Here is a 27,354-nt window from a genome sequence, read left to right on the forward strand (position 1 = left end):
TATTTAAGAGCACCATGATTTGGAAGGATGGATTAATAAATCCTGAAATTAGAAAATGACAGTGAAAAACTTTAGTTTTCTGCATCTCAACAAGGTCACCTGAGGAGCCCATCTGCAGGGAAACACTTTTGGGAGTTCTGAGTTGGAGTAAAAATTCTATGCACTTATAATTTGTTGAAGCCTGAAACCAGAGCTGATCTCTCCAGCAATTTTCCCCTCTTGTGTGGCCTGTGATGAATATTAGGAGTAGCAAAGTGTATGACTGATGGAGGAGACTGGACTGGATGTGGATTTTCAGGACATCTCCTCTCACTGTCCAGCTGTTCCTCAATGCTGAGAGCCATAGCCAAGTAGGAATGACGCATGTCAATTTCCTTGTCAACCTACCCAGTGTTGCTTAGAGGGAGGACTCTCCATTGTGGAAATGGGCTTGCCTTGGACCCAGGTCATTTGCAGTGACATTGCATGAAAGGTGACCTTGCTCAGGGATTAGGGCGGATTGGGGGTTTAGGGAGGATCCTGCTGGATTAGGGTGGGTCCAGGTTTAGGGTGGATCCTGCTGGGAATAGGGCGTATCCTGGTGCCTCAGGCACCCACTCCTTGAGTTCCCGTTGAGTTCTCCGGGATTCAGAGAGTATTTGGTACGCAGAGCCCGGTGGAGGTAGTGTATTTTCCCCAGAACATGCGTGTAGAGTGCCGGTGAGAGTTCAGGAATAAAGAATTGCTGTTTGAATCTACAAGGCTTTTGTGGTGGCTCGATTATTTTGTGCCCAGCCAGACTGTGGCACCTTAAGAACCTTGGGTCCCAGAAGATGGGAGAGGTGACAGGGCTTTGTATGTTTATGGGGGAAATGAGCAAGGATACTGCGCAGCCCAAGTGGGCTTCCTTGAATAGGAGGTAGCACAACTGAGCAAGTGTTTATTCAGCCAGCCAGTGTCTGCTGAGTGAATCAGTTGCTCCAGACACAAGGCTACAGAGGGACCAAACAAACAAATCCCATTCCTCTTCCCGCTGAGACTCCCTGCAGTATAAAGCTGTGCCTGATTTATGGTGGGCGTCTGAGGGAGCCAGACTGTTCTCTCACTGGGCCTTGGGATGGACCAGAAAGCTTGAAATGGGCCACCTCTAGCTCCAGCCAGGTGCCAGGTTGTCATGGTCTGACTAGGGGAACAGAGAGTCTGAAGCAATGATTCTAAGGTTTTGTTTGTTCGTGTGTTTTGTTTTCCCAAAAGTAGATTGCTTTGGCTAGGAAATGTAATGGAAAAATTTCTCCTGTTACAATTAGAGCAAAATTCTGCAGGATTAATGGGAAGGATGTTTGAAAAGATTTTTGATGTAGTCTATTTTATGCTAGAAAATGTCTGAACAATGATGGAGGGATGTTTCTTGAGCCTCTGAGAGTTGCCAGGCAGTTTTAACAATGAATGAACCTCCTTAATTGAAGAGAATCACAGGAAAAGTACCATGTCTGAGGTATAGTTGAAGTGACTACCATTCTTTTTGGGGAGATTGGGTGAATGTTCAGTGTACAACTAAATGCTAACTCTGGTAAGTCCATGGCAGAAGTTCAGAGTCACAGTGGACTGGGAAGCTTTGGTGACTGCAGCTCCCCCAAGGGCCATGTGCTCTTCAAGGAAGGATCCCAGCTACAGTCATCTTTGGATCCTGCCTCAACAGGAGTAAACTAGAAATGAATGACTTGTGTGGATTGTCTGTCCACTTGAGCATTCCTACCACTTCCTTACCAGGTGACTCCCCAGTGCCTCTCTGGGCACCTTTAGCTCCTGGGAGTGGAATATGTCATGAAGTAACTTGTAGACAACCTACCTGTTTACTTCTTTGTCCTTGATGGCAGGGTGCAAGTGACACTGTTGAGGTACAGCTTTTGCTCTGTCAAGTCAGTGGCTTCTGTGTAGTTAGATACTCATTTGCCTACAGAAAAAGCTCAGCAGTGTTGTTACTATGATATTTTCTGCTTGGTATGATGTATTTCCTTCACACTGGAACAGGAATTGTTTTCCCTTCCAGAGATCTTTAAGGAAGGAGAACATGTTTAGGAAATGTTGAAGGTAGGAAGGAACAGAGGGAAAGGTAAGGAAATGGGCCGAGGGAGAGGAAGGAGGAAAATGCCAGCTTTATGCTACCAGGGAGTTTAAAAAATGCTGACAAAATGATATGCTATGTTGGATCCTAGTTGTAGAGACAGTTCGGTCAGTAGTGATAGACAATGTGGTTCTGAGTAGAACAGGGCAAGTGCTGAGTCCCTGAAAGATAATCCTATAAGTGGGAACGATAGATGTGGGAAGGGGCTTGGGCAGCTATGGGAAGGCCAGCTAGTGTATGGTGAGGTGTTCAAGTGGAAATGGTGACAGTTGGAGGAAGAAATGGGAGAGATGGATGTAGAAATATTTCCCTGGAAAAGATGGTCATGGTAATGAGCAAGCTGCTAAGACTTGCAGCAGATGCTCAGGGGCAGTGGCAGACAGCTTCTAGATAGAGCAAGAGTCAAAGCTGGGTGTGGGTAGAGACTATAGAAGGAGAAGAAGCCTGAGAAAAGTGGGGTGCAGTGCCATGAGGACTCCTTCTCTGGTGACCCATGGCTCAGGAACTCAAGGCCATGCTTATAATGGGAAATGGGCCCCGAGTTCAATCCCACTTGATCCAATACCTTGGAGCTAATTCCCTGTAATTATTGGGCACCTCATCTGTAAAACAGAAACAGTGGTGAGTTGTGAGGATTCAGTCAAGTAATGTACATTGGAGGCAGCCAGCTGGTTACTGTCACTGTTTCTGTTTCCTAAGGCATGGGAGGAGACAAGAAAGCACTGGGGTCTACTTTGCCTATAAGGAAAGAGCAGTGCAGATAATGTATCAAGCAGGTGAAGCCTGCATTACCTTGTTTAAGGTGAGAGAGATGCTTGTGTGTTTGAGAGACAAGAGAGCCAGTGCCCAGAAAATACAAGGTCCTGCGTCGAAGACCCAAGAGTGTGATTCCATAAAATATGATGGGTTTGAGGCTGCACATGGTAGGTAACTGTAGCTCTATCTTCCTCTGGAAAAGATGGCAAAGCAGAGTAGGTGCAGAAGTGACAGCTGTTTCTGAGTATTTGTCTTCTTCCACTATAGCTTTCCCGTCTATTGAGCCATAGAACCTGTGAGAATGAGATGGGTCTTGTTGGTGTAGTACACCCTGTCTGTTACAAGTTCTTTGCTTAGAAGTTAGGATCTGTGTAATAGAAAAGCCAATGTTAATGAAACTGGAATAAAAATTAGAATTTACCCCTGTCTTTGGATTATAATAAAGACAACTTTCTAAATTACCTTCTGACTGGCATTTTTTAGCCTAACCTGTTATGGTGAGAAAACAGCCATTACAGCAAAGTGGTTTGCCTTAGGGTCCCGTTTTGGTCTGTAGTAGTACCCACATCCAAAATAGTGCTGCTTGCTCCTCTGTCAGGGCATTTTACCAATCCATAATGAAAATAGTTGCAGCCTCACACAAATTTAAAATGATTATGAACAGTTGATAAGACAGTAAAAGTCACTGAAAAACTATAAGGAAAAGTTTGGGGCAAAATTTGCTTGGAATTGTTTTTTCTTTTATAAGTACTATGGTTTTACTAGAAAACAAATACCTAGTGTATTTCTACTTGAGGATATCATGTCAGATTGATAAGATAATCTATGGGAAGGCAGACATGTATTTAATCAGCATTTAAACAGCATTTTTACTGCAAAGAGAGAATTCAAAGTATTAGATTTCCAAGAAATGCAATAACCCTAGGAAAATTTAAAGTGGCTTTTTAAATAAGATACATGTCAGGACAAAAAAGGAAATGATTCAACCTGGCATTTACTGAGATGATATTTTTTTCATAGTTTAAACTGATAAAAATAATTTTGTTTGTTTTTGTTTTATGGTTTTAGTAGTTATGTTTTGGGAGATTTCTTTAATACAACAGGGTAAGGTGAAGAGGGAATAACATCAAACTGGCCACATTGAAAATTCGTATGAATGGTCATTCTTGGTCTTATATTCAGTAGCAAGTTTTCATTTAAATATGATTTTTAAAAGCCTGTTCACTCTTGTTTTAAAATCTAATTAAAATCTATTAAGTGAAAACTCTTGAAAAGTTATGTCATAAACCTATTTGTTCTGTATGTTTTTCTTTCAAAATGAAATACAAAAAAAGTAACATTTTATTTATTTTTGGAAGTACTGGGGATTGAACGCAGGAGTACTCTACCTCTGAGCTACATCTCTAACCCTTTTTATTTTATTTTTTATTTTGACACAGTCTCTCTAAGTTGCCCAGGCTGGCCTCAAACCTACAGTCTTCCTCCCTCAGTCTCCCAAGTAGAAGTCACATTTTAAGTTAACAGGTTGTATTTATATATCTTTTATTTTAATGTGATTTTTGTAAGTATGTCCAATCAATTGTATAATTTCCCATGAACATTCACTTTTTTTTTTTTTGGCACCAGGGATTGAACCCAGGGGCACTCAACCACTGAGCTGTTTTGTATTATATTTAGAGACAGCATCTCACTGAGTTGCTTAGCACCTTGCTTTTGCTGAGGCTGGCTTTGATCTGAGATCCTTCTGCTTCAGCCTTCTGAGCCACTGGGATTACAGGTGTGTGCCACTGTACCTGAAGAACATTCACTTTTTTTTAAAATTTATTTTTTATTTATTTATTTATTTTTTTTAGTTTTCGGTGGACACAACATCTTTGTTTGTATGTGGTGCTGAGGATCGAACCCCGGGCCGCACGAATGCCAGGCGAGCACGCTACCGCTTGAGCCACATCCCCAGCCCCAGAACATTCACTTTTTGAAAGTGTTTTTTTCTTTTAACTGATTTCTTTCCTCATATCCCCAAATTGGCTGTACATGTTTTTTTTTTTCCCCCATGAAAGTCTCACTTTTCCACTAGTTTATAGGAATTATAAATGTTTTGAAAGTTTTGGTTAGAGAAACACAAATGAACATCATTCCTAATGTCTTCCACCAAGAATGTTCTAGATGTACAGTGTATATTCAGTAAAATGAAATGTGAAAACATTACTATTTTAACTAAAGTGTATTATGTTCATAGATAACAAAGAGAAAATATGTTACTTTTCCAATCTAAAATTTATTAAAAATATGTTTCAAATTTTATTATTTTTTTATGTGGTGCTGAGGACCAAACCCAGTGCCTCACATGTACTAGGCAAGCGCTCTTCCACTGATCCACAACCCCAACCCCTAAAATGTTTTTAAGAAAATAAAAATATTCATGACGTTAATAGGTGGTAGCATTGGTGGTCTCAAAGATCATGGATGCTTTAAATATTTTTCATTTTACTTTCCTTTTTTCAGAAAGGAATATTATAAAAGAAAAAGTTTCTGTTTCTGTTTTTTTTTTTCCATGAGAGCCTGTCAAATGGAATGTACACCCATTTCCCATGATCAATGAAATTCTGTCGTTTGTACAACATGGAAATCAAGGACATTATATGAAGTGAATAAGACATGTACAGAAAAGCAAATACTACATATTCTCACTCATTTGTGAAATCTCAAAAAATTGATCTCAGAGAAGAGTGGTCGTTGGAGACCAGGGAAAAGGAAATAGAAGAAGGCTGCATAATGGGTACCAAAATGCAATTAGGTTCTAGGGTTCTAACTGCAGCACAGTTGGATCACTGTAGTTAGCAACAGCTCTATACTTCACCAGAAACCAGAGGACCAGAGCTTGAAGGCTCCAAACACAGAGTAATGACATGAAGATGGAGACTTTAATTACCTGATTTCATCATTAGATATTATGTACATGTATTGAATTATTACACTGTACCCCATAAATATACAAATATTATGTATCGGTTAAAAAGAAAAAAATACCTGGAATAAGAAGAATTCAAGAACCAATATGACACTTTATCATTGAATTTTTTGCCGTATGTCTTGGAAAAGCTTTTTAGACAAAATAGAAAAAAATGATTCATTGAAATGCTGCCATTAACACCTTTGTTAGAATGGAACAAAATTTTTTTTGGTACCCAGTTGTTAGATTTTAAACCAAGTATCTGCCCTGAAGAAGAGTGTAGAAATAAACAGTTTTACCACCAGCAACCAAACTTCCATTTCTTTCTGAGGCACATATATTCACAATTTTTCCTAAGTGTCCAATTTCCAAAGAATGCTTTACTGTAAGATTTTTATTTGGCTTCTGTTTTTAAATTGAAATAGCAAGTGTAGGCAGCAGTCCTTTCTGAAAATTTTAGTAAATTAACTCAGTTCCCCTTTGGAAAGAAAACTTAATTTCTCTGGTATTGCAACATATTAATTTTAACTTGGATGTTTTTCTTCACATCTACCTTTTATTGTGCGTGCCCATCATTTCTTAATTCTGATTGCCTGTTCTGCTTGGTAATTATATTTATTTTCCTTCAGGCTATTTTTTTTCCTATTGACATTAAACACCCATTCCCTGCTTTTTTGTCTTCTGGTGATTGCTTTTTGACAGACACTATAGAGTTTCAAGTTTAAACTTGCTTCCACTGCTGGAAGAAGAGCATATTGATGAGGTGTGAGAAAAAGGAGAAGGGGACTGGCCTCAGGTTTCTGGCCTGGTAGAGGTGGTGGAGTGCTGGTTATGGCCACTAGGCAATTTTTATTTGTCCGCATGATAGCATGTAGCTCAAATCTTTTGGGTCCTGCAGCAAAAGCTTGCCTCCCAGAACCTGATCTCCCAGCTCTGTTTTTAAGAAATTTTTTTGTTTAAAACACACACACACACACACACACACACGAAAACAACAACAACAAAAAGAAACAATAACATATCAGGTCAAAAGGAACATTTCAACAAGCCAAAAATGACAACTACTTTAACTAAAATACTACAGACTTGCATACAGTGTCCCAGTATCTGAAATAAAAAATGTTTTGCTTTTAATATTGATCAAAAAGTGAATTGGCCAGTTGAAGATCTTTTGTTTGCTAAAGAAGTTCATATTTATAGGAAACAGTTAAGCAGTTTACAGGGTATTTATTCATAACTGGAGGTTGGAGGGACACAGTGAGAGTTAGTTGGCTATATAGTGTTTTTGGTTTAAAATAGCTGATTGTTTCTTTTAAATTAATGACATGAACACTGTTAGTGACAAAACAGCAATCCTTTTATTCTTATGATGCATAGATGTTGTTTGCCTGGATCAAGGTGCTGTGGTTGCATCCTCTCTTATGAATATACAGGGATTATGTACTCTCTACTATTAACTATTACAGAAGGGAGAGAATTAAGGGTGGAGAATCAAATGCTTTTCCCCCAACCCAGAAGACAAGTTTTCAGATATTAGATTCAAGTGCTACTGTATCCCACAAAATCTTATTCCCAGTCTTAATATCTACGATGTTATCTCAGATGCTGAGATTAATGAAATTCATCAATGAATCTGCCAGCAATATTAGTAGAAAGTAATTCATGAGATTTTAATTTTAAACTTTGCTTTTTTAAGTAATTTAAAAAATTAAAATTGGGCCTGGGGATGTGGCTCAAGTGGTAGCGTGCTCGCCTGGCATGCGTGCGGCCCGGGTTCGATCCTCAGCACCACATACCAACAAAGATGTTGTGTCCGCCGAGAACTAAAAAAAAAATAAATATTAAAAATTCTCTCTCTCTCTCTCTCTCTCTCTCTCTCTCTCTCTCTCTCCTCTCTCTCACTCTCTCTTTAAAAAAAAAAAAGAAAAAAAAATTAAAATCATTATTTTCAGAAATACTTTTTGCTCTATAGCAAATGAAAGCATTTAGATGTATTTGTCAGCCAATTTATTTTTAGATTTTGGAATTAGGTTAAAATTTATAAAAATTCTCATTTAAGACAGAAGCCCTACATTAATAATAAGATATCCATTTGACATCTGCTTGAGATCACATTTGTTTGTGCTGTTTACAGTACACTTTAGGAGTGAGGCATGGATCAGATGACGTATCTGCCAGTATTGAATCTGAAAGTCATGCCTTCACTCCTGCTGAAAAGGAATGTTTATTAAATGTTCACTTTTTTTTTGTAATAACGTTTATAACAAATAGGATGAACAGGGATGAACTTCACAAATTCAGTGCACTCATGGAACAGGCCTGTGCTACAGGGAAGTGGCTGGATGCCAGAGAGGTCCTCATGTGTGGCCTACAAGGAAAAGATGTGTTTGTGCTTATGAGGTTGTAAAACACTGTGTAAGATGGAAATCACTTCGTCCACTTGTGTTTACAAGACACTTAAACCCAGTTTAGCATGGGATCAGGAAAGATTTTTTTAAATATTTATTCTTAAGTTTTAGGTAGACACATATCTTATTTTACATTTATGTGGTGCTGAGGATTGAACCCAGTGCTCACGCATGCTAGGCCAGGACTCTACCACTGAGCCACAACTCCAGCCCCAAGGAAAGATTTTTTTGACACTGCTCAATTTTAATTTAATAAGGAAAATTGTCCTTCCTATGTGATCAAATGTAAGCTATAGAGGACATCTTGATCGTTATGAATGAACACATTTGAAGTTATGCGGCATTCTTCCCCACCCTCAACAAAAAGTGGAATTTAAACTTCAAAGGCTAAAACTTTCATGCTTAAACTGTATTTATATGTATTTAAAAACTTTTAAGTTGCTACATACTCTTTATGATTACCTATTTCATTCTGTCAGTTTTGTTATATGTTTATAGAGGGATGTTATGTGGATATGTGTCTTTTAGGCACTTCCACATTTTTACTTTTGATTACATGTATGCTGTCTCTCTTTATTACTCAGATTTTTTTTTTGAGAGAGAGAGAGAACTTTTTAATATTTATTTTTCAGTGGACACAACATCTTTATTTTTTATTTTTTATGTGGTGCTGAGGATCGAACCCAGCACCCCGCGCATGTTAGGCGGGCGCGTTACCACTTGAGCCACATCCCCAGCCCCTATTACTCAGATTTTTTATTTGTCTTTAAGGATGGCCAAGACATTTCTCAGACTTCAGTGGCTTATTTGTGCAAAATAATTGGTGATTTTTTTTTTTTTTAAAGACAGGGTCTACGTTGCTGAGGCCAGCTTTGATTTGTGATCCTCCTGCCTCAGCCTCCTGAGCCTTTGGGATTACTGGCATGTGCCACCATGCCCAACTACTTGGTGATTTTTAAGCAAAAGCCAGGCATGATTAGATTTGTGATTAAAAGGATGGAAGTAATAGCAATCAGCATCTGGAAACCCCAGGCCTGCTGGCTAAATACCCTGCTCCTTGTAGAAAGGGCTGGTTCCAGATGTGGAGTAGAGAAAATGTAGGATGAGCTGCTGCATCTCGTGGGGCCAGAGAGTCTGTTTGCAGGAGAGCATGAGCCTGCCAGAGGGCACTGGATCCACACTGAAGAACTGGTAACCAGCAATAGGATGATTTGAGCAACAAAATATGCAATAATGATATAGGATTTTAACTCTCAGAATAACTGAAACAGTCAAGCATCCAGAAGTGAATAAGTAATAAAAAGTCATAATCCAATAAACAAATGAAGAAGCGGGACAGCTTCCCTACAGGAGAGATCCATGTGATACAGAAGGAATAAGGGAAACAGAAAACCACCACTGAAATGCCACAGCCATGTGTGCTGCAGACAGGACCCACATGTGATGCTAATTTAGTGGATAAAATTCAGAAAAGGATGTTGTCTGTTTTAGCTTTTTTGCTGCTGTGACCAAAAGACCTGATAAGAACAATTTTAAGGAAGAAAAGTTTATTTGAGGGCTCACAGTTTCAGAAGTCTTAGTCCATAGATGGCTGACTCCCTTGCCTCAGGCTGGAGGTGAGGCAGAACATCATGGCAGAAGAGTTTGGTAGAGGAAAGCAGCTCAAGACATGACACGAGGAAATGGAAAGTTCTCACCATATTGAAATGTAACCCCCAAAGGCTCACCCCAATGGTCCCTTCCTCTAGCTACACCCTACCTGCCTACACTTCCCATTCAGTTAATCCCAGCAGTGGATTGACACGGATTAGGTTAAGGTTTATAACCCAGTCATTTCACTTCTAAGCTTTTAATATTGTCGCATAGATGAGTTTTGGGAAACACCACACATCTAAACCACAGTATAGTCTCAAAGTATCTGCACCAAATGTTTGTTTATTATAAATGGAAAAATAGTAACTTTGCAAGAAGAAATCTAACAGATATCCCTGCACCTGGTGGTGGTCAAGCTTAACGGAAGTAGAGCTAGGACAGGGCAATATCTGAAACCATCCATTGAAAAAAACCATCTGGGGCCTGGAGTTGTGTCTCAGTGGTAGAGTGCTTACTTAGCACATGTGAAGCATAAAAATAAAGGTATTGGGTCCATCTACAGTTAAAAATTAGAGACGAACACTGTGTGATGATGTTGCCTAAAAAACCTCAATCTAATCATGAGAAGACATCAGACAAACCCAGATTAGGAAGATCCTACAAAATAACTGATGGAACTCTTCAAAAGTATTAAAGTCATGGAGAGCAAGGAGACTGGGGGAACTAATGCCCTTGATGGACTAGGTGAGGTGTGGGGTCCAGAACAGGCCAGACCTGATCTTGACCTTGAGGAAGGAACCACCTGTCCTGAACCTCTGGACACATACAGTCGCCCACAGCAGTCATGCAGGTGAAAACAGCAGGCACACTTAAGTTGAGAATCCAAAGGCCTTGGATTCCATGGTCTTTGCAAGCTACAAATTTATGCTTGACTTTTAGGTTCTGAAGGACATATATTGAGATTAGAATGCATCTGAGAGAATTGCCTGCATTACAGAAGGCAGTGATTGTGATTTCCCATAGGGACATTTCCTATTGACTCTACTTGGCAAATTCCCACCAACCGTCAATCTGTGAATATAGACTGATTTTAAGATTATCATGACTTGTACTTTTCTTTTAAAATTTTTAAGAAATAAAATACTTGGGAATCAACAAAAGAGATGAAAGATCTATATAATGAAAATTACAGAACCATAAAGAAAGAAATCAAAGAAGTCCTTAAAAGATGGAAAGATCTACCTTGCTCTTGGATAGGCAGCATTAATATTGTCAAAATCACCATACTACTAAAAGCACTTTACAGATTTAATGCAATTCCAATCAAAATTCCAATGACATTTCTCATATAAATAGAAAAAGTCATCATGAAATTCATCTGGAAAAATAAGAGACCCAGAACAGCTAAAGCAATCCTTAGCAGGAAGAGTGAAGCAGGTGGCATCACTATACCAGACCTTAAACTATACTACAGAGCAATAGTAACAAAAACAGCATGGTATTTGGCACCACAACAGACTGGTAGACCAATGGTATAGAATAAAGGACACAGAGACTAACCCACAAAATTAAAATCATCTTATATTAGACAAAGGCATCAAAAACATACACTGGGGAAAAGATGGCCTCTTCAACAAATGGTGCTGCGAAAACTGGAAATCCATATGCAACAAAATGAAATTAAACCCCTATCTCTCACCATGTAAAAAACTCAACTCAAAATGGATCAAGGACCTAGGAATAAAAACAGAAGAAAAAGTAGGCCTAATCTTCATCCTGTGGGATTAGGCCCCAACTTCCTTAATAAGATTGGCACAAGAATTAAAATCAAGAATCAATAAATGGGTTGGACTCAAACTAAAACGTTTCTTCTCAGCAAAAGAAACAATCTGTGAGGTGAATAGAGAGCCTACATCTTGGGAGTAAATCTTTACCCCTCACTCATCAGCTAGAGCACTAATCTCTAGGGTATGTAAAGATTTATAATCTCTAGGTATATATAGGTGACTCTATGACCAGTGTGATTCTGCAATCTGTACAATCAGAAAAATGAGAAACTATACCCCAATGATTCAAATGTATGAATTGCCAAGATCATTGTAACGTCATGTGTAGATAATAATAATAATAATATAAAAAAGCTAAACACACACACACACACAAAAACCCACAAGTAACCCAATCAATAAATGAGTCAAGGACCTGAACAGACACTTCTCAGAAGATGATATACAATCAGTCAACAAATATATGAAAAAATGCTCATCATCTCTAGCAGTTAGAGAAATGCAAATCAAAACTATTCTAAAATATCATCTCACTCTAGTCAGAATGGCAGCTATTAAGAATACAAGCAACAATAAGTGTTGGTGAGGATGTAGGGAAAAAAGGCACACTCATACACTGCTGGTGGAGCTACAAATTGGTGAAGCCATTATGGAAAGCAGTATGGAGATTTCTTGGAAAATTGGGAATGGAACTACCATTTGACCCAGCTATCCCTCTCCTCAGTCTATACCCAAAGGACTTTAAAACAGCATACTACAGGGACACAGCCGTATCAATGTTTATCGCAGCACAGTTCACAATAGCTAGACTGTGGAACCAACCTAGATGCCCTTCAATAGATGAATGGATAAAAAAAATGAAATATTACTCAGCAATAAAAGAGAATAAATTCATGGCACTTGCAGGTAAATGGATGGAGTTAGAGAAGATAATGCTAAGTGAAGTTAGCCAGTCCCAAAAAACTAATGTTTTCTCTGACATAAGGAGGCTGATTCATAGTCAGGTAGGGAGGAGGAGCATGGGAGGAATAGATGAACTCTAGAGAGGGCAGAGGGGTGGGAGAGGCAGGGGGTTAGAAATGATGGTGGAATGTGAGGGACATTATTATCCAAAGTACATGTATGAAGACACGAATTGGTAAGAATATACTTTATACACAATCAGAGATATGAAAAATTGTGTTCTAAATGTGTAATAAGAATTGTAATGCATTCTGCTGTCATATATAAATAAAAAATAATAAATCGAAAAAATTTTTTTGTAGTTGTAGATGGACAGAATGCCTTTGTTTTATTTGTCAATTTTTATGTGGTGATGAGGATCGAACCTAGTGACTCATGCATGCTAGGCAAGTGCTCTGCCACTAAGCCACAGCCCGAGCCCCATGACTTTTACTTTAAAAATTTTTATGATGTTGATACATCTTTATTAAATATTTTTTTTAAGAGAGAGTGAGAGAGGGGGGAGAGAGAGAGAGAGAGAGAGAGAGAATTTTTAATATTTATTTTTTAGTTCTCGGCGGACACAACATCTTTGTTGGTATGTGGTGCTGAGGATCAAACCTGGGTCGCACGCACGCCAGGCGAGCACGCTACCGCTTGAGCCACATCCCCAGCCCATTTATTAAATATTTTAATTTGGAATATTTAGTAGTTTTGTTGGAAAACTACCATTAATTAGGCTGTAAATATAATTTATTTTGGGTAATAAATTGAATTCAATGAAAATGCTCCCTAATCTTTGTTATATAGCATTTTCTTATGTTTTGTTTTTCAACCCAGAAATTGTGTCAAAAGCCTTGGTAGACAAATTGGGCCAGATGTTGCATGTTTTTGTCCGCATACTGTGTTTTAGAGTTTTTTTAAGCATTGGCTTTCTTGTTTAAGCAAAATTTTGGTTCAGCGTTTCCCAGTGGTGATCTGTTTGCCCACAGAGACTGGAACTATGCTTTTTCTTTGGGATTGTTATCTGGCTTTGTATTGCATCCTTCTGCACTAGGCAGCTGGTTGGCCACAGGTGTTGCTTGGAATTGCTGGACCATTATATTTTCATAATTTCCTGCGTGCACAGGCCCATGTATTGTGCACATGGAGGAAGTTGTAACATAGATATGATTTCAGCTAGATGCTGCCATTCTGGCAAGTCTTTTAAGCTCTAAGCTTCTCTGCCCTCCTCCTTTGTAAAACCAATGCCTTTTTACAGTTTTATCTTAGAATTTTTTCTAATTCATGAAAATTTTTATTCAGTGATAGTCTGCAAATAAAGTATACTTTATCTGCTTTTAATTTCCTCTAGAGATTGTCACTGTCATTTGAAATGAGACATTTTCTTATTTTTTTAATATTGATTTTTTAGTTATAGGTGGAAACAATATTTTATTTTTATGTGGTGCTGAGGATTGAACCCAGTGCCTCATGTGTGCTAGGCGAGCACTCTGCCTCTGAGCCACAATCCCTGCCCCTGGGACATTTTCTTCTTTGCCATTTAAAGGAAATATACATTACTTTTATGGTGTGGAATTTTGAACTTTCCTTTTGATGTACTTTTGAGAACTATAGTACATTTTTTAAAATACTGCACAGACCACCTGTCTCTTCCCCATGACCAAGGTGTGCTCTCCAGCTTGGGTGATCACATTTCACGTGGGTCGTTCAACATGAAGCCTTTCCGTCCTGGACTCTGCTCAACCTCCGTAGATTGTATGGGAAACCACACTTTGTCAAGGTTCTATATGCTAATAATGATTTCATATAATATTTTTAATGGTATGTGGGCACTCTCTTGTTGCCAGGACCTCATCGGTTCTGAGTGCTTAAGTGATCGTTATCATTAAATTCACATTTTACACCTAACCAGAGGGTTTTTTGCTCCAACTGAAAGGAACCCTCTTATTCATCAGGATCCACTGAGCTGTAGAGATTCAGATTATGTTCATGGTGTCAGTGCTTACCCGCTCCCCTCACTGAGCAGTTTGTGTTTTAATAGATGATACAGGAAGCCACTGGAAGTTCTTGTTATCAGGGTGCAAAGAGCCCTTTTGTTTTTTAAGCCCACATTGTATTCTTTACAGCTGAAACACATGTTGAAGGAATTACTTCTAGCACATTCTCTGAGTAGATGATGAAATTAGGAAGACTGATGTGTTTAAGTGGAGTGTTCTTGTGTAGAACCAAGGAAACCCCCTCTACTTTCCCTGGAAGCCACTCTCATTTTCTCTCTGGGGACTTCATTTTGCTGATCATTACCTATCCACTCCGTTGTGCACATGGAGACATCTGTATGAGGCGCTCTGACTTCTGCCACAGAATTTGTAGTGATTCCGAAGCTACTTTTTTTTTTTTTAAGTTTCTAAATTTAATGAGGTTAAAAAGGAACTCCTTTTATCAGCCTTTCCTCTTTCACCTTTTCCAGTATACTGTTTTGAGGTCTTAGCTGTTTATAAACCACAATTTAGTTAATGTGTAAAGACGTATTCATTAGGATAGTTCCATCCCACCTCCAGTTAAAGCAGAATGTAAACTAAAATAAAGTGAAGAATTTCCACATACATGGTAGAACCATGTGACCTTTATAAAATTGTTCCTTGATTATGATTGCCAGGCTGATTAATTTAAAGGAGAAAAACATATGGTGGGAGAGGGTGGTGCCCATCAGAACCCTGTTGGTCTCCTCAGAGGTGGTCTGCCTTATGCCTGACTCTAGAAACTGTGTGGCCTTCATGCAGACTGACCAGCCTAGAAGGTACCTAGTTCCCAGAGCCAAACCCCACTCTGTGGTGGGTCAAGAGCTGCACTATAGGAGAAATTCAACAGAAGATGAAAGATCAGAGTCTATGCACAGCAGGTGCACATCTTTGTGCCTTTAACCTGGGGTAGGCCTGGCCTCCCTGATGGCCTGTGGGGTGTGCCCTGTAGTGCACCAACAGGCAGCAAAGTGGATGTCTTCTGAAGGACAAGGAATGGAGGTCATTTCCAGAGTCTGTCTCGGTGGTGGCTTGAGAGTCTGTGTTTAGGTGTTCCCTAGTGTCCAGTGACCAGTGTGGGGAGCCAGTTGCTTGACTCTCAAGTGGTGAGGATTTCTTTTTATTTCAAATGAAAGCCCTGTTTGATTTAAATAAACATAGTAAAGCATTTATTTATTTTATTATTTGCTTGCCTTTATAGTGTTTGTTGAAAAGGTGCTGAAGAGACTTTTTCCCAGTGGCCAAGAAAAGGAAACACCCCAGCTTTTGCCCTTGGAAACACCATTCAGGAAGACAACCTCTGAGAAAGTGGAACACAAGCATATTCATCATTTGACAGGTGAGATTGTGTGTAAGTAAGGATGGTTTAGATACTCAGGTTTTCCTCAGTGATTTGTATTTACACTGGAAAATGTATCCTCTTAGCCTCGGGCTTCTCTTTGGTGATCAAGTTTTGCAAAAGTCTTGACAGCAGTGGTCAATGGGACAGGAATCCTTCTACACACACTCTGATGTGTTCAGAATCAACTTGTAAAGGAAAGCCAGTATTAGCACTCCCTAGCCACACACTAAGCTACAGTGTCTTGAGTTCATTTGCATGTTCTTTTCTGGATGAAGAGATTAGACTGTAGGAGGTTTGGGCTCAACCAGAATGAGAAAGTAGCCTCTATCTCTATCATCTATCCTCAGTGGTTGTACTGACCCCAGATGACCTTGGTACCATTTGGCTTCTGCCCATTTGGGAATGGTACTTGATGTTCCTTGAATATTGGTCTTTAGCATATGTTTGTACCACTGACAGCCCTACCTAAGATCACTTGGTCAGTAGGAGTGTCTACAATGAGAGTACTACCAACTCTGGTTTCCTAGCAATGCAGCTATGTTAACTTAATGGGAAACTACTGTATGAGGGTCAAATGAATAGACCACATGAAATACAAACACATATGGGTAGAGCTGCTTTTTTTCCCAATAAATATATGAATGCATAGGTGTTAGTCCAAACCAAACTGCGTTCCTGAATTTCCGTTTTAAGGATCAGTTCCCTATCTCTTTAGTAATAGTTTCTCACTAGGTATTTGTCATTCACATGATTCTGTTGCTGAAAGCTGATTGATCTGTTAGTTCAGCTAAAGAACCTTGAGAAAAGAAATTTAATTCCAGTGTTTATATCATATAACACTCCCTCAATTGAATCTCGACAGGCAGGCCCAGCAGTCCCACAGTCAGACTCCTGTGCCACAGGTCAGATTCCAACTTCCTTGGAACACATTTTTCCAGGGAAATAACATTATGCATTGTGATTAGATTTCCAAGTAAGCTCAGTAAGCCTGTTTAACTTGCAGTATAATGAATGCCTATGGTACCATTCTGGCTTGGGGTACCAGTTGATAGAAGACAGATGAGAAGGAAGACATTTTCTTCTTAGAGATATGAGACTGTACTGACATATTTGTCCTATAGAACCTATATATCCCCCGTTCCCTTTCTGTATTTTTCTCATATGACTTGATGTTTTAAAAATCTTATGAACTCCTAAGGTTCTTTGAATTAAGGAGTAAATGACTTCCATTGAATGTATTTTTTACTTTTCAATGAATATTCCTCTTATAGGCAGAATCACTTTCTCTGAAAACACATGTTTTGAAGTTCTTATCCACAGTACTTTAGAATATGACTATATTTGGAGAGGGGGAAGTCTTTCTAAAAAGATAATTAAAGTCAAGTGACGTTATTAGGATGGACTAAATCAATATGACTGGTGTCCTTACAAGAAGAGGAGATTAGGAAATAGACACACATGGGGGAAGACTATGGAGTGACCCAAGAAGATAACCACTTGGAAGCTAATGAGAGGCCAGGAACATATTTTCTTTCAGCCCCAAGAAGGAACCAACATAGAGCTTATTCTTGGACTTCTGGCTCCTTGAACTGTGAGATAATAAATTTCTGTCATTTAACTCACCCAGTCTGTGGTACTTTGTAATGGCAGTCTTAGAAAACTAGTGCATATCTATTTTACTAGTTTTTAAAAATCAGAATAATAACAGAGTTTTAAAAGGCAGGTAATGAAAATCTGAAAGAATCAACAAACTTCTGAAACTAATAAGTCACTAAAGAGGGTTGCAGGATATAAGAATAATATATAAAAATCACTTCCCTATATACCAGCAATGAACAAGTGGAATTTGAAATTAAAAACACAATATCATTTACAGTAGCACTCCCAAAAAATATTTAGGTGTAAAACTAACAAAATTTATATAACTTCTATATGAAGAAAACTACAGAATTCTGATAAAAGAAGTCAACAAAGAACTATATAAGTTAACTGATAGTCCAAGTTTATGCATAGAAAGATTCAATAGCATTGAAATGTCAATTATTCCTAATTTGATTTCTGAATTCAATGGAATCTCAGTCAGAATACCAGCATTTTGTGGATATTGATAAACTTTCTAAAAAATTATGGGAAAAGCAAAACACTGAGAATAGTCAACACCGTATTGAAAGGGAAGAACAAAGTAAGAGGTCTGACACTACTGACTTCAAGACTTTCTGTAAAACTACATTAATCAAGGTAGTTTAATATTAGGGGAAAAATATAAATAGATCAATGGAAAAGATTAGGTAGCAATAAGATATGTGCACACAAATATAGTTGACCAATCTTGGACAAAGAAAGAAAGGCAATTTGTTGGATAAAGGACAGATTTTTCAACAGCTGGACATCCACATGTAAAATATAGATAGACAGACACAGACCTTACACGCCGGTATTGACACAAAATAAGTTATATACCTAAGGGTGAAATGCAAACCAATAAGAGGATAATAGAGAAGAAAATCTTGGGAATCTTGGTATGGTGATGACATTTTTATTATGAGCATGATTGATGAAAAAGAATTGATAAGTTTGGATTTCATTAAAATTAAAAACCTCTGATCTGTAAAATACACTATAAAGAGAATGAAAAAAACAAGTATTAGAGTTTGAATTTTGAACATCCCCCAAAGACTCATGTGTTGAAGCCTTGGTTACCAACGTAGCAGTATTCAGAGGTGGGGATTTGGGGAAATGGCCGAATCATGAGAGCTCTGGTCCACTGAGGGATTTGTATTTGATGGCATTATTGAGAGGTAGTAGAAACTGAAGAGTTGACTGGGCCTAGTTGTAGGAAGTAGGTCACTGAGAGCATGCCCTGAAAGGAGGGTACAGTTGTCCCCGGCCCCTTCTTCACTTTTCCTCCCTGCATGATGGCTGCCACTTGGTGAGCAGCTTTCTCCTTCCATCCTTTCACCATGATGTTTGTGCCTTCAAGTCAGCTGACCATGGATGGAAACCTCTGAAATAATGAGCCAAAATGAATCTTTCCTTCTCTAAATCTTCCTCATGTGTTTGTCATAGCAACAAGAAACTATCTATAAACACTGCAAGCTACAGGCTTCCTAAGAAATAGTTTTGGGGAGATAAATATTTTAGAGGTTTTGAATGTCAAATCTTCATTCTTACACTTCATTAGAAGTTTCACAGGTATAGAATTATGTGTTAGAAATCATTCTCTTATTTTTTTTAATTTTTTTTATTGTTGGTTGTTCAAAACATTACATAGTTCTTGATATATCATATTTCACACTTTGATTCAAGTGGGTTATGAACTCCCATTTTTACCCCGTATACAGATTGCAGAATCACATCAGTTACACTTCCATTGATTTACATATTGACATACTCATGTCTGTTGTATTCTGCTGCCTTTCCTATCCTCTACTATTCCCCCTCCCCTCCCCTCCCCTCCCCTCTTCTCTCTCTACCCCCTCTACTGTAATTCATTCCTCCCCCTTGTATTATTTTTCCCTTTCCCCTCACTTCCTCTTGTGTGTAATTTCGTATAACCCTGAGGGTCTCCTTGCATTTCCATGCAATTTCCCTTCTCTCTCCCTTTCCCTCCCACCTCTCATCCTTGTTTATTGTTGGTCTTCTTCTTGTGCTCTTCATCCCTACTCTGTTCTTAGTTACTCTCCTTATATCAAAGAAGACATTTGGCATTTGTTTTTTAGGGCTTGGCTAGCTTCACTTAGCATAATCTGCTCTAATGCCATCCATTTCCCTGCAAATTGGTGCAGCCAATTTGGAAAGCAGTATGGAGATTTCTTGGAAAGCTGGGAATGGAAACACCATTTGACCCAGCTATTCCCCTTCTGGGTCTATTCCCTAAAGACCTAAAAAGAGCATGCTACAGGGACACTGCTACATCGATGTTCATAGCAGCACAATTCACAATAGCAAGACTGTGGAACCAACCTAGAAGCCCTTTAATAGACGAATGGATAAAAAAAATGTGGCATTTATACACAATGGAGTATTACTCTGCATTAAAAAATGACAAAATCATTCTCTTATTTTTATAGACTTTACTTTGAATTTCCAGTATCACTGATGAGAAGTTTGTTGTCATTCTGATTCTGGATCCATGGATGGAATCATTCCCCAACCCCAAGATTGTTTTGGGTTTTTCTTTTTGGCCTTAGTATAATGGAATTTGACACTGAGGTTTTAAGTGTAGGTCTATTTTTATCCATTGTTCAGATATTCAATGGCCCTTTTAGACTGGAAATACATGCTGTTGGATTGTTTCCTTGATAATTTCCTCTCCTTCATTTTCTATCTTTTCTACTATAATATTCTAGAAAAATATGTATACTTGATATATACCTGATATTATGTGACTATTCACAGTCAAAATGCAGGCTCACTAAAAGAATTGTATAAAATTATCCTCAGACTATGTATATCAGGAATATATGAAACAAATGAATTTTGTGTTTAGACTTGGGTCTCCTCCCCAAGATGTCTAATTAAGACTATGCAAATATTTCACAATCAAAAATAAAAAACCTTAAATCCAAAACACTTCTGCTAACAAACAGCTCAGGTAAGAGAAACTCAATCTGTATACTTTTTTTTAATGGTCATATTTTTTACCCTTGGATAAATGTTTAGGAGTAGAATTATGTGGTCATGAAGTAGACATATGCTTGAACGTTTTATGAAATTGCCTAAGAGTTCTCTGAAGTGATTTTATTACTTGACATTCCCACCAACAATGAATGAAAGACCCATCATCCTTGCCAGGATACACCCAGGGTCTAACACGTGCTGGGCAAGTGTTCTGACACTGAGCTACCTTCCCAGCTCTTGTGAATCTAATGTATTAAAACATTCTTACATATGGCAAGTGGAATCTTCCTGTTTTAATTTTCATTTTCCTATTGATGAATGCTTTGTTAACTTTTTATTTGTGCTATTATTTGTTTATATTTCTTTTGTTAATATCTTTTCATCTTTAGCCCATTTAAAAATTGGATTGTCTTTTTAATTATCAATTTTGGTAGATCTTTACACATCTTGAGCACAGGTCCTTTGCCATACATAATTACTATGAATATTTTTTCCATTGGTTGCTTATTCATTTTTAATCAATATTTGGAAGAGCAGAAAGTTAGTTTGATAAATTCCACTTACCAATTTTTCTCATTTATCATCTGAGCTTTTTGCATCCACCTCCAGACAGTGGAGATAGTCTTCTGTTTCCTTCCAAGAAGGTTTATCACTCAGGTTCCCATTTATGTTTTTGTTTCATCTCAAATCAGTTCTGAAGTCTGTAATTACATAGGCTTGTGACTTTTTCTTTTTCCCCCATAGTGATATCCAGCTTTTCTAGTGCCTTCCTGGAAGAAATACATGAAATTATCTTTATGAAATTCAAGCACATGTCCCAAAATTGAAGGACATGAGTTCATATGTATATATTTTAAAATCAGATTGGTTGCACACAGAAATTCTTAAGAATTAGCTGGGCATTGTGGTGTAAACCTGTAATCCCAGAAGGCTGAGGCAGGAGGATCATAAGTTCAAAGATAGCCTTAGCAATTTAGACCCTATCTTAAAATTTAAAAAGGGGGAGAGGGGGCTGGAAATGCAGCTCAGTGGTAAACTGTCCCCAGGTTTAGTCCCCAGTACCTAAAAAGAAAAAAGCAAACTCTTAAAACTTTGTTTGCATTTGTATTGTCACAGATTACTTTGGAGAGAATCAATTGCGTCCATCATATTGCATTCAATAATGTTGGCTCTTGCACTGAACTCTCAGGATTGATGGCCTGGAGTTGCCCTGGTCTCAAGAGCATGACTGGGCATTGAAGGAACGTTTGCTGTATTTCACTGGGTGTTTCTCACTGTTATGATGGAAAGGTTTTCATATTTTTTTATCTGCTGTCTCACCAGAAATGGAAACTTCTGATGTAGGAACATTTTACCCTGATTAAATGGTTAATTGAGCAAATGATAGTCTGCAATAGGCTTGGTGGCAGCCAGTCCCATGATCTGCCTCACTCTCTCATTGACATTCAGTAGATATGAGGTATCTCCCAAAAGCTCATGAGTGAGACAATGTTAAGAATTTTCAGAGATGAAATAATTAGATTATAAGAGGTGTGACCTAGTCAGTAGATTAATCCACTGATATGGGTTAACTGGGTGGTAACTGTGGACAGGTAGAGTGTGGCTGGAGGAGGTGGGTCACTGGGGCAGGTGTTGGGGATTTGTATTTTGTCCCTGGTGAATGGAGCTTTCTCTCTCCGCTTCCTCTCTGTCCTGTCCTGAGCTGCTTTCCTGCTTCACACCCGTCTGCCATGATGTTCTGCCTCACCGGGAGTCCAGAATTATGTAGTCAACCATCTGTGGACTAAGATGTCGGGAACCATAAGCCAAAAAAACCTTTTCTCCTCTAATTGTTCTTGTCAGGTCTTCGGGTCACAGTGAACAAAAAAAAAAAAAAAAAAAAAAAAACTGATTTAAATCAAGCCGCTAATAAATTCTGCATTTTATCTTTAAGAATAGGCATCTTGGGCTGGGGATGTGGCTCGAACGGTAGCACACTCGCCTGACATGCGTGCGGCCTGAGTTCGATCCTCAGCACCACATACAAAGATGTTGTGTCCACCGAAAACTAAAAAATAAATATTAAAATTCTCTCTCCTCTCCTCTCCTCTTCTCTTCTCTTCTCTTCTCTCTCTCTCTCTCTCTCTCTAAAAAAAAAGAATAGGCACCTTGAACTTTGAGTGTTTGGATATATGTGCTTTCTAGGAAATAATAGTATGAAGAGGGAAGTGTCTTTGAAGTGGTTTGGTTCTGCAGTTGTGTGTGCTGGCACTATGTGACAAAGCTGGTAGATACAGTTTGAAACTAAAAATTAAGTGGGAATGTTTTGTGAGATGATAAAATTCTGGATATGGCACTATTTGCCATATTAGTCATTCCACATTAATTGTTCACTGTTTCAGCAATAGTGGCTCATAAATCCATATTATATGGCAGATATTATTCCAGGGCTAAGCACTTTCAATTAACAATTACAAGGCAGTGAAGCTTTAGTAAAAAGCTTTGTTTTTTCATAGATTACTTTGGAGCACATAAAATAGCTGTAATGAAATTGTAGTGTGGAAGCTGGGTAAGTGAAAATCAATCATGAGATTGTGGGTTGTGTATGTGCACATGTACACTTGCATGGATGTGTGCATTTGCATATGTGCATGTGTGTGCATGTGCTGAGAAGTTGGACACTAGCATTCATTAAATTAATTCTAATGAAAATCAGAAGGACAATGAAAGCAATTCTCTTCTCCACTGAAAGCCTATCTTGAGGAAGTCCATGAAAAAGTGGAGAGGGTCACAGAGACACAGTGCACTCTGAAGCAAAGTGCCTGACTGTTGTGAGAGGTTCTTGTGTTCTTGTTCTTCTGGAGACATCCCATCATGCATTCTTGGCACAGACTTTGGGGGATTTGTACCTCAGTTTTACCTCTGCAGAATAAACTGTGGTGCTCTGTGGCCACGTATTTCTGTAGATCTAAGTACTTGAAATGTAAGGAAATCAAGAAAGAAGAAGTATTGCTAGGACATGTGGTTTGGGCCTACTTCTCTGGTGCCATTCATGGGACTGAATTCCTACAGTAGCATCTCCACTTACCCCACACAGATAGGAAATACTGTTTGCCATTTTCCCTCTGAGAATAATTAACTTAAATATTTCATATTAAGATAATTGTAGAGTGCAATTAAATGTGCAGTGTCTAATCTAAACTTTACAACTAATACAGACATATTGTGCTTGGAACTTGTGGCTCCTCTCTAGGATGACTCCTGACAGAACCTCTGCATAATTAAAAGCGTGTAGCTAAGGAGCCCTCATGCTACTTTTGCCTCACAAATTGACAGAGTTTTTCATAATTACATATATACACCTTGTCATTGAGAACTCAGAAAAAAATGAATATCTTAGAAATTAATGGTAGAAATGTCACTTAGTACAGCCTTGCTGGAGGGTAGTTTTATAGCATTATTAAAATATTAAAGTCTATATCTTTGACTCAATAATTCCCCTCCACATGTTAAGATAACTTGTATCCACAACCTCCAAATGTTGGAGTACCCCACAACTCACCCCTCAAATTTCTTCTCTCAACCATGCCATCTTACTAGGGAATTTAAAGGGCTTTTATGCCTCCTATGTATGTGTATCTTATGGCTCCTAAACTCAACTCCCCAAGCTGTCTGCAAACTCGGGGATTTTTGTGCAGGAAAACTTGGTAAAGCAGGACACAAAGCCTGCTGTCCCACTTTCCCATCGCAGGAAGTGGTGTCCTTTTCCACTTGCTCAAGCCCAAACCAGCAGTCAGCAGTCCCCTTCTCTCTCCTCTCCTCCCACTCCCTCCCTTTCCCCCCTCCCCTCCCCCCTCTTCCCTTCCCCCTCCCTCCCCCTCCCCTCCCCCCTTCCCCCCTTCTCTCTCTCTGTCTCTCAGCATCTGCTGCCATCAGCATATCCCAAATCTGACCCCTTCTCACAGAAAACCCTGTTACTGACTGCCATATTTTACCTACCTCTCAGAGGTCCGACAGTTTGAATTGCTGGGGGCATGTATCTTGGAAGACCCAGACTTCCATAGGGATGAGAGGACATGCAGGAAGAGAGGTCAGGAGACCAAATGGCAAAGATGGGGCAGGCTGCTATATGATTCCCTTCCCAACTCTCAAGTTTCCATTAAAATCACTCAACTCTCAGGTGTGGGATGATGATGGTTTTCATCTGGATTAGCAAGTAACATAGGAGACACAGCTGGCACCACAAGGAACCAGAATAGGGTAGATGCCAGAAAGTGTTGCCTCTGGGTGTGCAGATTTATAGGAGGCTTTGGGCAATCACAGTCCTTGTGATTCGAAGCATGAGTCAATTTTCTTAATTCTCCAGGAGGCAGAATTGTCTCTTGTTGTTGTTACTGGGGACCAAACCCAGGGGTACTCTACCACTGAGCTGTATCCCTAGCCCTTTTTATTTTTTATTTTTGAGAGGGGGCCTAAGTTGGCAATGCTGACCTCACACTTGTGATATTCCTGCCTAAACCTCCACCTTGTGCTATGTTACTTTTATTTGAGCTGAAAATTGGAAATCTACATACCTAATAGTTGTAGGTATGTAGAATGAAATGTGTTGCATTCATAAGATGAAATGCTTTTCACCCATTAAAGTCAGATGTTAAAGATGTGTGTAGATATTGCCAGTGTCCTTAATATGGGAAAAATGTATTACCGTCACGTGAACTTTAGTTTAAAATATTGAATATAGGAAAAAATTATGTAGATTTTTAATAGTTGCTAACTTATTGATGGAACTATGGGATACTTTTATTCTCTTCCTTGGTTGATTACCATGCTTACTGTAATATTTTTAATGTTTATTATTGTTGTCTTTTAAGATACTAAAACTGGAAAATACCCAACTGCTCTTGTTAAAATGGGTTTGAAAAATCCCTGCTAATCTCTGTGACCATCACTAAAAAGTGGAGAAACAAAGTGTGGTATGTTCATTTAATAGAATGTTACAAGCTCCTTAAAGCAATGAATTAGTTCAATAAGTGCTAAGTCTGTTTTCCATACCAGAAAATACCTCAGAATCCCGAAGCATCGATGGACTCTGAATATGGACATTTTCTACTCTGGCACATTGATTTCAGTTAGATATGGATATACACATCTTTGTATAACAAATTAAGCAGGTCTTTTGTTTTAACTAGTAAGTATAAAACAAATAAGCAAGAAGAAAGAAACCAACAATGCGTGATTTCCTGTGGCAGTAAGTTTTTCCCCATGTTATCATCAGTTGTTGCTATTTTGTCAGCTTTTCAAGATGTACACACATGGAGCAAGTTAAGCTGGAAAACTTGTAAATTGACATCCATAGAATCATTTTAAAAGCAGATTTTGTTTTTGAGAGCAGTAATATAAGGTAGTTGGTGCAGTGTATAACTTAGAGGAGGTGGAAGGTGAATCACTTGAATCCTAGTTTTAAAGGGTAAGAAATGTAGGAGTGGCAAGTAAAGCAAATAAAAGAACTGGTAACAAACACTTCGCATATTGATTTTCTTTTTTTATAAAATGTCAGCTGTCTTGACTGTAAGATGAGTTAATCCTGACAGTGCCTGGTATCGGGGACTTCTAAACAATGGTGGGCCCCACTGAACGACTGAGGGTAAGTGATAAGGTAAACTGCTCTCGCCTGAGAGCAGGGCCAGAGGCTTGTGGGACGCCGGTGGTGGCAGTTGGGCTCTGAAGGTTTTTCCTGAGGAGCTGTTTTGTTTGGCATGTGTGGTTCTAAAAATAAAGTTCGTTTCTTTTGACAAGTGGCTCCTGAATTGTGCCCAGCCAGACTGTGGCAAATGAGCCTCAATGTTAAGGACAATTTGAGTGGAAAAGTAACTGCAGGGTATGTGGACTATAAGAGCTTCATTTTCCTACAGACACACATGCCCAAGAGCCTACTACTCAGCCTTTAGGGATTCTGACCAGAATTGGGTGTAGCCAGAATCACTTCAGGAAACTCTGATACCTTTGCACAATGAGTCTGTCCCCTAGGGTTGGTGTCCCTCTCCCACTGTTAGATTAGTTCAGGTCACCTAGCTTTCTTTGACACAATATATGCCCGTTTGTCTCTTCTCTTTCCCTTCAGGAAGTTATTTCTGTGGGATGGAGGTCTTGCCTATCATAGTCTTTATGGCATCCCTAGTATCCTTCTTAGAGAAGCTGTGCCTTCCTGAGTGTGTTCAGTAGACTCCACCTGAGCTGTCATAGGCCTGGGGAAAGCCTAGGGAACCGTAGCACTCAGGTGTGGCACCCTCTGAGCTGGCTGTAGCCCCACCAGCAGTCAGAGCCAGTGTCCCTCTCACCAGTGCTGCTGCTGCTCCTTCCTTATCAACACCCTCTGTGCTGCTGTCCTTGATGCTGGGCCACATGCCAGGCATAGACACATGATCCAATCTTACAGCTGTCATTTATGGGAGAGATGATTATTCCAGAAATAGAGAAGCTGAGTCCCATACTACCAGGCTAGTTGGGATTAAACCCTGCCCTAACCCAGCTGTGACATTATAGCTAGGACTCATCTTGTACACAAGGAAGGTTTTTGCCTTGCCAAAATGCTGCTGCAGGTTATGGATTTATAAATTCTGATGAGTTGACTAGAGCAATGGATTCCTAGGGATCAGGGCACCTCAGATCCATCACAGTATTACAGAAGCAACACTGAGAATAACCAATCGGACAATGATTCATTTAGTAAGATATTGGATGATGATTGCTGATTGTAGAATAGCAATGGATATATCCTGCCAAGATTAAATTCACATTCTACTGGGACTACATGATAAAATCTGTGAATAACTGCAAAATATGAAAAAA

The 27,354-nt window shown here is 38.9% G+C and overlaps 1 protein-coding gene across 4 annotated transcripts in view; it reads left to right on the top strand.

Annotated features, from left to right (window-relative positions):
* ERICH1 (glutamate rich 1) overlaps positions 1 to 27,354 on the top strand; it is a 90,803-nt gene that overhangs the window by 1,918 nt on the left and 61,531 nt on the right. For 2 of the 4 annotated variants that reach the window (XM_081269818.1, XM_081269817.1), the window contains exon 2: positions 15,766 to 15,903. In XM_081269818.1, coding sequence (XP_081125944.1) covers positions 15,766 to 15,903 — 138 coding nt within the window. Of the gene's footprint in view, positions 1 to 12,479; positions 12,508 to 15,765; positions 15,904 to 27,354 lie in introns of those variants that run through there. The other 2 variants (XM_081269816.1, XM_081269819.1) reach the window with 2 other exon arrangements.

This window comes from Spermophilus citellus, assembly GCF_964194105.1.
Source record: "Spermophilus citellus genome assembly, chromosome: 16".
Lineage (NCBI taxonomy): Eukaryota > Metazoa > Chordata > Mammalia > Rodentia > Sciuridae > Spermophilus > Spermophilus citellus.